This window comes from Protopterus annectens, chromosome 10.part0 (assembly GCF_019279795.1).
Source record: "Protopterus annectens isolate FY-2018-M chromosome 10.part0, PAN1.0, whole genome shotgun sequence".
Lineage (NCBI taxonomy): Eukaryota > Metazoa > Chordata > Ceratodontiformes > Protopteridae > Protopterus > Protopterus annectens.
In genome coordinates this window covers 1131220987-1131233636 of record NC_056744.1, presented here as the reverse complement: position 1 = coordinate 1131233636, position 12650 = coordinate 1131220987, and the positions used below count along the sequence as shown (strand labels likewise).

General features: G+C 43.1%; 1 protein-coding gene across 4 annotated transcripts in view; it reads left to right on the top strand.

Moving 5' to 3' along the window:
* Positions 1-12650, top strand: part of ZZZ3 (zinc finger ZZ-type containing 3) — a 1369419-nt gene that overhangs the window by 1252434 nt on the left and 104335 nt on the right. For all 4 annotated transcript variants that reach the window (XM_044085855.1, XM_044085854.1, XM_044085853.1 and 1 more), the window contains one exon: positions 8421-8573. In XM_044085855.1, the coding sequence (XP_043941790.1) occupies positions 8421-8573 (153 nt within the window). The remainder of the gene's footprint in view (positions 1-8420; positions 8574-12650) is intronic.

The following is a 12650-nucleotide window of genomic DNA, read 5'->3' as shown; positions in this document are numbered from 1 at the left end:
AGATACAAAATTAATGAAGCTAAAACAAAGGCAGTAGCAGTAAATTATGTACCCACATATGAATTGGTTCAGCATTGTCCATATTTATGGGGAAATAAAATGAAGTATTTAGGAATATGGATTCAAAATGATTCTGGTGTGACAGCTGAGGATATGTGGGAAGCGACTAAACAAAAGGTAATACAAAAAGTGAGAAAATGGAAACTATGTTATATGGATATGGATAAGTAAGATGCAAGCACTTGAAATGTTTTTAGTCCCATTAGGCTTGTACACAGGTCAGGTATATTTTTATTAGCCTGAGGAGAAGTTGTGGATAATTAATAAAGAGCTGAAGGACTTTATCTGGGAGGGGAAGATGGCAAGAGTCAAGTGGGATGAGCTGATTCTTCAGTAAACAGGGCAGATTGGGATTACCTGATTTAAAAATGTATTTCAGAGCTACACAGTTGATATAGCACAAGCAGAAAACTGTAGCTCAAAGTGGAAAGGGATGATAATGAAACAGTGGAAGCTCAAGAAATGAGGAGAGACTGGGATTTTGGAAGCAGGCCTGTAAGGAGAATAACAATAATCATACAGAGTATTATATCTATAAAGTAGCAGTAAGTATCCTAAGAACTAAGCCAGTATGAGAATGGAGAAAGGAGATTCTGCCAATAGGGATGACTGCAATTAGGGATATAGACAACAGGTAAAAGGGTGCTGGAATTTATTAGAGAAAACTGACAAAGAAACCAAGATATTGGGAGCAAATAATTAGAGGGGGAAAGATGATAGAATGAGAAGATGCCAATAATTTATTTAGACTGCATGTTAGAGATTGCCTTCCCTATCAAGGATTGATACCAGAGTATAGGTGAAGAGAAAGAAATAGGGGATCCTAAACGAAAGACCAGCACTGGTAAAGTTTTTAGTAGAATGTAGAACAGAAGCTGCCATTAAAAAGGAATAATTAGTAGTGTGTATAAAGTATTGCATGATAACTCTAAGAAGCAGAGGAGGTTAGAAAGGATTGGGAAGAGAGACTGGATAAGCATTTCACAAAGTAACAGTGAGAGAATATATGTATGTCTCCCAAATATGCAACAAAGTCTAGAATATTTAGGATTTTTGCTTGGAACTTGTGAATACAGTTTGATTACTTTTATATGAATGTAAATGTGCCTATGTCACATGTGATCATTTAATGTTGTTGTTGTTGTGATGTTTAAAAAAAAGAGAGAAATATCAGGGAAAAAAAAATACCAGAGAGCCTAAATCTGGAAAATAACTTTTCCAGGTAAATCAGCCTCAGTCTGTCTTCTGCCTCCCTCCTCTGTCCAAACATCCCCCACCTTGTCCAAGTGACTTGCAATGTCCCTCCCAGCTTGGGAATTCATCACTTCAGGTGTATGGGTCTTATCTATCTTCCAAGGTGGTTGCAAAATGTCTTGGAGGGAGCCCCTCCCCCGTCAAGGGAAATTCCTCCACCTAGTCAGGCCACCTTTTTTCACCACTTATCCAGGGCCTTGTTTCACAGGGAACCATAGAATATGTTCCAATTCTAGCCCCTGAAAAAGGGTTTTAGTCAAGACTCTTCCTGGTCCCTTGGTAGGAGGGTACTTGGCAGACCATAAAAGATTTATCTCACCTTGACCCTTTTGTGATAGACACAATGAAAAGTATGCATGACAATGACAATGCTAACTGCATGTCAAGAAAGATCTGAAGATGGTGGCAGCTGACGCATGCTTTATGCCACCAGTGTGGTGGATGACAGGCAGTATTATGGTGACAGCAAACAAGTGAGCATGTGTTCCTGTGCAGACTTGCCACAATGTTGTGGAATCTTGCATTAAACCAGAATGACCACCTCCATGCTTATTACACTTAAATATTTTCACTTTGGTAATGGGGTAAATGGACTGGTCTACAGACCGTTTTCAGCTGTGACCTGGGGCTTCTTTGGCACAGTGTGCCACTTGTGCTATTCTGAATGCATTCCCATGAGTAGATGTTGAATCTGAATGCCTTCACTGAACCCAAATTAATTTGAGGTACCATTACTTATTAGACTGTTATATCCAAAACTTCTGTTCCAGGTATCCCTGCAAGACCGTCTTAACAGTGGTTGCATCTTCCATACACTAGAACAAAGACCTGTAGGCCTTCTCTCCCCTTCTCCCTGATGATCTTCGTGTTTCACTGTTGCAGTCATCACAGTTGGGTTATCTGCCTGCAGGTAGTTTTCAGTCGGCCTGAATACCAGAGACGTAGCATCTGTTGCTGTCGCTCCAGGACTGACGTCAGGTCATCCGGTATAAAAACAGGCAGCCGTCACCATTACAGCAGTCTTTCTTGACGAGGAGCCCAAAGCAGAAGCAGTTCGCACGAGTGCCGATCGGCTGCTACCTGGGTTTTTGATTCCGAATTGAATTATCCTGAAGTCTTCTAAAGCCAAGTACCCCGTTGTGGATCCTTTTTTTCTTGCTCTAACCGATATCAGAAAAAGTTAACAATTGTCTTGCTTGTGGAAAGCAAATACCACACCGAGATTTCAATTCTTACTGTGTCACCTGTTTAGGCTCAGACCACGACATACCTTGCTGTCGGTTTTGTGCCTTATTCAACGCCCAAACTATTCGTCGTCGGGCCCTTATTGTCACTAAATACTTTAGTTCTCTGTCTCCATATTCTGAAATGGCTTCGGTAAGCCATCTAACTACTGATCTTCCGAAAAAACGTAAGGATAAAGACAGAGACAGACCGCACAGGTCCAGAACTGCCGATGACGCTTCCATTAAGCTAGTCGCCAGTTTGCCGGTACTCAGTGAGGCACTTTCGTAGCCCCTGATGCCTGCTTCATTGGATTCGCAGGCGTCTACTGAGACCTGTTTGGACTCCGATATGCCGTGAGACTCTTCTTCGGCTACGGAACCTGCGAATGAATGTCTCCACCTTGGATGGGTCCGGAGCCGCTGAGCAGGCACCGGCTTCTGAGGAAGTTCTTCGCACTACCGATATTCGACACAAACCAACGACTTCTTTCTCATCTTCAGTTCTGTCCAAAACTACAGAGTTTTAAGGCCAAGAGTACTCGCTATGTCTAAAAAACGACGACCCAAACTCAAGCGCTTGCTTCCTTGCCACAACATCAAATGCTTAAAATGGCAGAAGACCTTATTATGCTGATTAAGGAAAGTCAGTCTTTCCCTGCTAAGAGAGAGAGACCTGTCCCCAGCAGCTTTAACAGACCAAAAGTCCGACGACTCTGAGGTGTCTGATTATGAAGACATGCCTTTATCTGCTTATGAGGATTCAGATGTAGAGGAATCCATTCCCCCTGCTTCTCCTCCAGAGGATTTTTCTTTTGGTGAAACCTTACATACTTTGAGAGCATTTCCACTGGGAATGCCAAGACTATCCTCAGTCCAAAAAGAGACTCAGATAATTTCTAGATTTGCCACAACATAGGCCTTTAGCAACACCCCCAGTCCTGGATGTCGTGGATGATGTCTTTATGGAATGCAGTATAACTCCTGATACTTTACCCCCTGCTCCTAGGAAACCAGACAGGTACTACAGAGTACCTGACTCTCTCAAATTCCTTTTCAGAAATCCTACTGCTGACCCAGAGGTCATATCCCAGGGGCCTAAAGGTATCAAAGCAACTACAGCTAAGGATCCCACCTTCGGACAGGGATTCCAGAACTTTAGACAGATGGGGTAAGAAAATATACACCTCTGCAACTCTTGCCTTTAGGGCTTTGAATTGTCAGTTTTACATGTTGAAGTACCAACAACAAATCATGGAACTTATTAAGCAAAAAATAGCTACATTTACAGACTGTGCAGAAAATAAAGAAATAAAACAGCTTATGCATTCTGCAAGCCAAGTCAGCAAGCATACTTTGTAATGTGGCATTGATGCCCTAGAAGCGCCTTGCGGGGCAGCAGTCACTGGTTCTGTACTGAGAAGGCATGCGTGGCTTAAGGAGCAGACCTTGCCAGACCATGTCAAATCAAAATTACTAGGCGCTCCTTTGAACAAGGAGAATGTTTGGCACCAAAGTAGAATAGGTTCTTTAAAAGATGGAAGAAAAAGCTAAATCTATGCAGACAGTCAAAGGTTTCTTGCAAGTACAGCCTCCTAAATTCAGTAGACATTGCCCCTCAAAACATTGGTCCTTTCCAGCCCCCTCATGGCTATCTCAAACTTGACCCCCAAGGGAGACAGGACCCCCCCCCCCAGAGTACAGTCTCAGGGTATGCAGAGATCTAAGCAGTGGAGTGCCTCCACTTCAAAAATGGAGTGCTAAGCCACCCCCTTACGGAAATAATTCACAATGACTTCTCAACTCCCCACCTCTGCCCAACTGCTCGTGCCCCTAGGAGGAAAACTTGCCCATCATACAAAAAACTCGACTTCCATCACCAAAGACCAATGGGTCCTCAACATATTATCCCAGGGGTACAAATTTTACTTCCACTCACTGACAACCCCAAAAGGGTTCCCAGACCTTCCTCCAAACCAATGGGCAGAGGCACAAAACCAAATTCAATCCCTGCTCTCCATAAGGGCAATTTAACCTGTTCCTGCAGAACAGATAGGTCAAGGGTTCTATTCCAGACTTTTCCTGGTACCCAGAAAAGAGGGCACTTGACATGCAATCCTAGATCTTTCCATTCTAAACACCTTCCTGGTGGTACCAAAATTCAAAATGCTCACCCTGCAGCAGCTTCTTCCTATGCTGGCCGAAGATGCCTGGTTAGCCACCCTAGACTTAAAAGAAGCCCATCTGCACATCCCTATCAGGGACTCATGCAGAAAATGTTTATGCTTCAGGGCAGGATCTATTCTTTATCACTTCTCTGCACTTCCCTTTGGCTTATCCACTGCTCCCAGACTATCCACAATATGCCTGGCTCCAGCTATTGCCTGCTGCAGACAGAAAAATTAAAATTTACCCATACTTAGACGACTGCCTGATTCAGGCAGTCAGGAAATGCTGTTTCAGCACCTGACATTTGTAGCAAAAAAAAAAAAAAAAAACCCTTCTAACTTCCCTGGGGTACACCATCAACAAAAAGAAATCAAAACTAGTCCTCGGTCAAAAGACTGTATTCCTTGGAGCAAGCTTGGAAATAGCAAACCAGATGGCATTCCTTACTAGAGAAAAACAAGCCTATCTGACAGACTACTTCACTCAAATGGCCACCAGAACCCAGCTATCCCAAGGAAAATCCTTCAGGATCTAGGGTTCATGGCCTCATGCATCCTATTAATTCAGTATGCCGGACTGCATATGAGGAAACTTCAATGGTACTTCAAAAGTCTTTAGTGCCAACATTCTCAGGACCTGGAAACTGTCATTCCTATCATACCCAGTCTAAGGACAGAGTTTCTTTGGTGGGTACGGCATGTAACCACAACTAGGGACTTCCCTTTACTCAACCCCACGCCACCCAGACCCTAACCACAGACGCTTCAGACTATGCATGGGGGGAACACCTAGACAACAAGTACATTCAGGGACACTGGAGTCCAAGTCAATTTCATCTGCACATCAACCAAAAAGAGATGCTAGCTGTTCAGCATGCTCTAACAGCTATCAGATCACTGCTGTCACCAGGACATCTGCTAATAAAAACAGACACCACAGTTGTGGTACATCAGCAAGCAGGGGGGAACCCACTCTGCAGCCCAGCCATGGCCCTGTGGAATACGGCCTTGGACATGCAGGTCCATCTGCAAGCTCAGTTCCTGCCAGGCAAGCAAAACTCACTGGCAGACGACTCTAGCATAAATCTTCCTAGACTGTACTATACCCTTAGTGCTCAGAAAGACTACCCCCTTTATCCAAGACAACCCCTTGGTTCTCCCTGTTCATAGATGATCCCTTCTTGAGTTGCTTTCTGTCTCGACAATAAGGGACCCTATTATACCTGGACCTAAAACACCCAAGATCTGCAGCCCAGAAGGTAGAACATTGGTCCCAAGTGGGAGTTCTCCTTTTTTGTGGTGCCATGTTTAGCCCATGGATGAAGGAATCAAAAAGCTTTCTTGTGTTAGTGTATAGATCAGGAAAAATATTTTATTGAGGACAGTTAACAGTACACTCAAACAAAATTCCCATCATTTAGATTGGTTACAGTGATCAAATATCTTCTTTTCCAGCATATAACCTCAGATTGTATTTCATTCTGTCTCGCTTATCCAAGTGCCTTACTATTCTATTCCACACCCCATCTCCACCATACCCCATCTCCACCTTTCCCCTTTTATGTTTTCGAATGCCCTCTTTGACTACCTCTGTGGGTTTCTTGTCCTCCACCCATTCTGACAGCCTCTTGCATTGTTCCACTACACTATCTGTGAAAAAAGTACTCTTGGAGATCCAAAGAGTAGTTGATCCTTACAGTTTGCCACCTGTGCCATCCTCCTTCCCCTGTTCTTCCTGTTCAAAATGACCTGTCACATCTATTGGATATGGTCTTGGATACCATTACTATGTCTCCCCCTCTCTTCTAGTGTCAAGTGGGAAAACCTCTAACTCCTCTAACCTCTAGTTGTATTTAATCACTTTAACCAGTTTAAATGATGGGCATTTTGAATGTAGCTTTTTTCCATCAGCTTGATGTACATTTCTGTGTATGGCCTCAAGAACTGCTTACAGTACTCCCTGTTGGCGGACCAAGGGCTTTGTATAGTGAGAGCATTACTTCTTGCTTCTGGCATTTACCTACCTGAGGATAGCATCCCGGCATTGTATTTGTTGCTGCCATTGCTTTCTCACTTTGCTTTTCAAGGTTGTCCTTTGCAGGTGTGAAAATACCATCAGATCTTTTTCTTCGTATGTAGCCATCCATTCCACCCTCACCTGTAGCTAGTACTTTGCGAAGGCTTGGTGTGGCTTAAGTGCATTGCTTTGCATTGAACCCCAACTGCCACATTTAAGTTCACTTGTTCAGCTTTTCCAAATCCTACTGTAGATTCCTTTCCTCGTACCCCACTGCTAAACATTGTTTGTGTCCTCAACAGAGAGAGATTGTAGTTTGTTCACTCAGATACGTTTGAAAGAAATAAATCTGCAGTACTAGTACTTGGATGCAGTACAGACCCCTGCTGTTACTTGAGTAGCCCCCTTCCTAATTTCTGGCTTTCTGTCTCTGACAAGAACCCTCAGTATCCTACTATTGCAACAATGCAGCTGTGCATTTCCTCACTCTTGAACCTAGCCACAGCCCCTCCTGTTTTCCTAATTTCACAACCTGCAGCATTATGTTAATACTTCAGCTTATGGGTTTCAGTTGCTTTGCTTTTGAAGTACGACTGACTTCTGTTGCTCCTCTTATTAGTTGTATAGTTAGTGTTAGAGCTTCATAACAAATGTATGGCATGCAAGATCTTCCAGCTGTCATATTATGAAACTTTCTTAAAGTGGTGTGGTGCAGTTTCTATCATTCTTCCTTTGTGTTCAGCATGTTGAGCAGAACATAGAGGAGGTGCACAAAGTATAGTCATGTGACTTGCTCGCCCTTCCTTGCCAGAATGTTTTTCCTTACTGTTTCAGTTCTGTATATTGAACATTATTGAATTAAAAAAGAAATAATAATGTAACTGAATATTTTTGTGTTTCTGTCATGGACGAGAGCTACAGGTTAAACATTGTTTGCTTTATGATTAAAGTGTCAGGATATGATGCAAAGATGTGTTTTAATAAGGTTTGTTGCAGTAATCTGATGAGTAGAAGGTATCTTCAACAGGCTTCAGGGACATAGATGGGGCCTAAGTGATATTTGAGAGCAAGTAAAGGCTTTGGAGCCAAGCTGCAATAACATTCTCACCTTGCTTTTTGATTCAGTAAACCATGTGTACCACTTACACTGTTGTTGGTTTGTGATCTCTCCGTTTCTGTCTCCTTATTGATATTGCTTCTTGCTCAGAATAGTTGACTCGCCACAGACACACTTCACTGTTCCACATTTTAGCACTTAATTTAACTGCTGTAATCGAAGAACTACACATGGAGAAGAGTCGAAATTTGTTATACTGGCTTTTGTATCATGTATTCTGCCGTAATATAGCCAAGCTGATTTCAAGAATTTCTTTACTATTTGCAGCCATCCAAACATTGGCTAGAACTTGTTTATATCCATTCTGAATGCTGCACCATGTCATAACATGGTGGACTGGAAAATGAGAATAGTGGCAGTAAATAGTACACATGATGATGTATTCCTTTTGAAACACACTGTCTAGTTTATATGATAAAAACAGTTACTGGGATATCTATTTATATTGCATGTATTTGTCTTTGGCAAAATAAATTATTCTGGTTAAAGAGAATTTAAGAATGCACATGACCATATTAAAAGACCTAAAGCCTAAGTAGAGTTGTGTAAACTAACATTAGTTTAATGTTGTCTTTCCCTAGTCATCCAGTAGAAAACAACACCCTCTTAACAAACACCTTTACAGGCCTTCAACCTTCATGACATCCTATGAGCCTCCAGTATATATGGATGAAGATGATCCGTCCAGTTTCCATGACAGCAATATGGATGCAGCTGCAGAAGACGAAGTTTCGGTATGTTGTTCTAATGCTTGCATCTAAAAGGAAGAAACAATTAAACCTTACTCAGTGCTTTGAAGCCATCTTAGGAAAATGCAGAAAACCTAGATGATTTAGATAGGCAGTAGTGCCAATCTGTTTATTCTGGATTCACCAAATGTGTAATCAACTGTAGCACTACTGTTTGTGAAGCAATTAAAGGATATTTATTTTAATGTAAAATCTGTTGACTACAGCTGCAGCACATGAATTTTTGGTATGTTGCTGCAGTACTTGTATGTGAACAGAGAAAATATTAATTAAAACTTGCAAAACATTTTGGTTCTTTGTAAACAAAAAGAACAGCACACACAATGTTTTTGCCATAGAGTAACTTCATTCTGTTTATTTACACTTTTCTGTTTTCACTAAAAAGGTAGTGAAAGTACTTGTAAAATGTTAGATGTTAGAAATGTAATGGCTTTTACTTTGAGATGGTCTTCTGCAGTAGATAACCAGGGTTCCTATCAGCAGACCGAAGAAACGTTTTCAAATACTTCTTGGTCGAACTGACAAAACTGAAACTGAAAAAATATCGAAGCGGCATGTAAGCAAATTCTTTCCCTGGGAAAGAATTTGCTTGGCCGCTTCGGTACTTTGCCGTTTTTGGCACTGTAGTGCGTTCTTGGAGTTGGTATATTTAAGTAGGGGGGTGTGGGGGCACAGCCCCCCACTTGATGTTTTAATGTGATTTTCTGTTGTTGGAACAGCGATTTTTTTTCCCTTGGAAAACAATCGCTGTTCTGACAGTTTGGTTTTGTAAGTTTTTGCTTATATGGGGTCGATTAATCACCGTTCGCTTACCTAAGCGTTTGGTGATCTAATATAGACCCCATAACCACTAGCAACTAGTCCTTGAAAACCTTTCCTCAGAAAAATTCTTTCAGTCAGTAAACTTACTTGCTCATAGGGTGCACAGCCTCCAGCCATGTGTGCTGTGGTAGCAGAGTTTGGAAACTAGGACATGACTGATGTCAGATTCCCTCTTTCTTTCTTTCTTACTGCTTTCATGGTTTGGATTTTGAGTCTAGCATGCTGTGTAGAAAATTTCCTTTATTCATTACCAAAGAATGTTAAAACGTGTTAAGCCATAAGCAACTTCGGCTTTTAGATTTCCAAACAGGACACATATAGACATAACCTTGGAAAGGAACATAGCACCCTTGAATACCTAAAGTGTCTTCACCTTGGCCACGCTCCTTAGGATGGAGAAGCTTGAGGCATATCTTAGTGTAAGTAGGATGGCTGCTGTACAAGGCAGAACAGAGCTTGGCAAGATTACTTGATGTGTGTGCCCTAAGACAGGAGTTGACAAGAGCAAGAGAAAGACACCAGCCAAAGCTCCTTCCACCTAAGTCTGCCATTCTGATGTCCTTTGTTTCTTTATTGTTTGCTGTTCCTTGGCTACGAAGAGATTGAGCCTGCCCTTCATTCTGGCACATGACCAAGGAGATGGCAAGAGAGGTGGTTTTCTGGCAGCTACTTTAAAGAGTGACTTTTAGAGCTAAGCACTGTGCCTACCCTCTATGGATTCCACAGCAAGCTGCCTTTCTTTGTGTGGGCCATAGGGTCCCCTAAACGCATGCTGCAAGGATGCATTTTGGCATACAGAGACTACTCTAATCACCTTCCCCAAATTCTTGGTTTGTGTGTGAGAGCATAGAAGGTTTCTACTTGCTGTTCTGCATCATCCAGGTCCACAGTGTTTTGTATTGAGCTGCCTCTTCAATTATGTTGGATTTGTGCTGTCTCCCTTCATAGTGGAATGTGATCAAGCAGCTACATGACTTTACCATTAGAGAGTTCAGTTTGTTGTCAGTGGAAGACACTTTGCAGGTACTTTGTATTACCATCCATATAAGCTACCCCCTTCCCCCAAGGATCTAGCTTAAGGGCAAAAGAAGGGGAAGTGCTGGTCAGCCAAAAGTAGGCTTCAGAATTCTAAGCCACTTTCCAAAGAAGGATCATTAGGAACAGAACCAGCAAAAGCAGAGGAGTCAGTATATTTGTCATCTCAGGGCCCCCTCTGACTCCATCTTGGGTGGAAAAGTACAGTTGTATACACTTACCATAAATGTAGATGTTCATGTTCATCACCTGTGGGTTTATCCCTGCTGTGGTAGCCCTCGGCCAGCCCGAATACCAAAGTCCGTGTTTTTGTGCGCCGACTGCTGTCGCCTGTAGTCTGACGTCAGGTCGTGAGTACTTATAAAGCAAGGCAGTCGACGTGATTACATCAGTCTTTCTTGCCGTGGAGCCCGTAGCAGAAGCAGTTTGCACGGGTGCTGGTCGGTCGCTACCAGAAGTCGAATTTCAGCTGAAAACATCTAAAGCGAAGTACCCGTTGGGGACCCTTTTTTCTTGCTCTAACCGATGTCCGAAAAAGTTATAATTGTCTCGCCTGTGGAAAGCAGATCCCACACTGAGACCCTTTTTCTTACAGTATCATTTGTTTAGGCCCAGACGACGTCCCTCATTGCCGGTTCTGTGCCCTATTTAATGCGAGAACCATTCGCCATAGAGCTCTTTTTGTAGACAATTATTTTCATATTCTGTCTTCGAATTCCGATATGGAGGTAGTCGGCCAACCATCCGCTGACATTCTGAAAAAACATAAAGATAGAGACAGGCCACACAAGGCTAAGCATTCCGACGACACTACCGCTAAGCAAGTCGTCAGTTCTCCAGAATTCAGTGAGGTGCTTTTGCAGCCCCTGATGCCTGGCTTTCTACGCAGGCCTCTGCCGAGACCCTTTCAGAGTCCGGTATGCCTCAGAAATCCACTTCGTCTTCCGAACCTTTGGCTGTTTCTCCCTTGGTTGGGTTTGGAGCCATGAGACAAGCACCGGCTTCCGAGGAGGCCGTTCACACTACCGATTCTAGACAAAAACTGACATTTACTTTTCCGACTACAGTTTCTCAGAGACCGGCGGATTCTCGTAGGCCTTGAAGCCAGGCCACTCCTAGGAAATCTGCTTCTAGCCACCATCTTGCAACTGCTCCCCCACACCAAGTTCAAATGCTTAAAATGACGGAGGATCTCATCTCCCTTATCCGAGGTACTCAAGCCCCCACTCCTAAAAGGAAAAGGGTTCCTCCTTCTCCAGAAATTGACAGACCAGGAGTCGGAGGATTCTGATTATTCTGCCTTTGAAGAGGAGCAACAGCCCTTAACTGTTTTATGATTCAGATGCAGAGGAATCTATCCCATCTGCCTCCCCTCCAGAGGATCTCTCCTTCGGGGAAACCCTTCACTCCCTCGGAGCATTTTCAATGGGAATCTCAGGACTACCCACAGTCAAAGAAACGACTTGGAGAGTTTCTGGACATGCACCAGCACAGACCACTGGCCATCCCACCTATTCTAGAAGTAGTGGATGATGTTTTCCTTGAATCCAGTTTAGCCCCTGATGCCCTGCCTCCTGCCCCAGCTAAACCTGACAGCTACTACAGAGTACCGAATTCTCACAAATACCTGTACAGGACCCCTGCTGCAGACCCTGAGGTTATTACACAGGGACACAAAGGAGCTAGGACTAGTTCTGTCAAGAATCCTCTTCCTTCTGACAAAGACTCCAGAGCTCTGGACAGATGGGATACGAAAGTATACTCCTCTGCAACCTTAGCTGTCAGAGCACTCAGTTGTCCGTTCCATATGTTAAAATATCAACACACGTTGGAACAATTAAAACAGAAGATTGCTACCTCCCCTGACGGTGCCAACTCAAAAGAGCTGGCAGAATTACTACACTCTGCTTGTCAAGTGGCCAAGCATTCATTACAATGTGGATATGACAACCTAGAAGCCTCTAGCAGGGCAGCAGTGACAGGATCTGTTATTAGAAGACGTACATGGCTGAAGGAACAACCTCTCCCCGATCATGTCAAGTCTAAACTTGCTGATGCACCCCTAAATAAGGAATTCCTGTTTGGGGAAAAAGCAGAAGAGGTGCTTTAAAAAGATGGAAGACAAAACAAAATCTATGCAAACAGTACAAGATTTCTTTCAAGTTCAACCACCCAGGTTCAGCAGGAACTTCCCCTCTAAACACT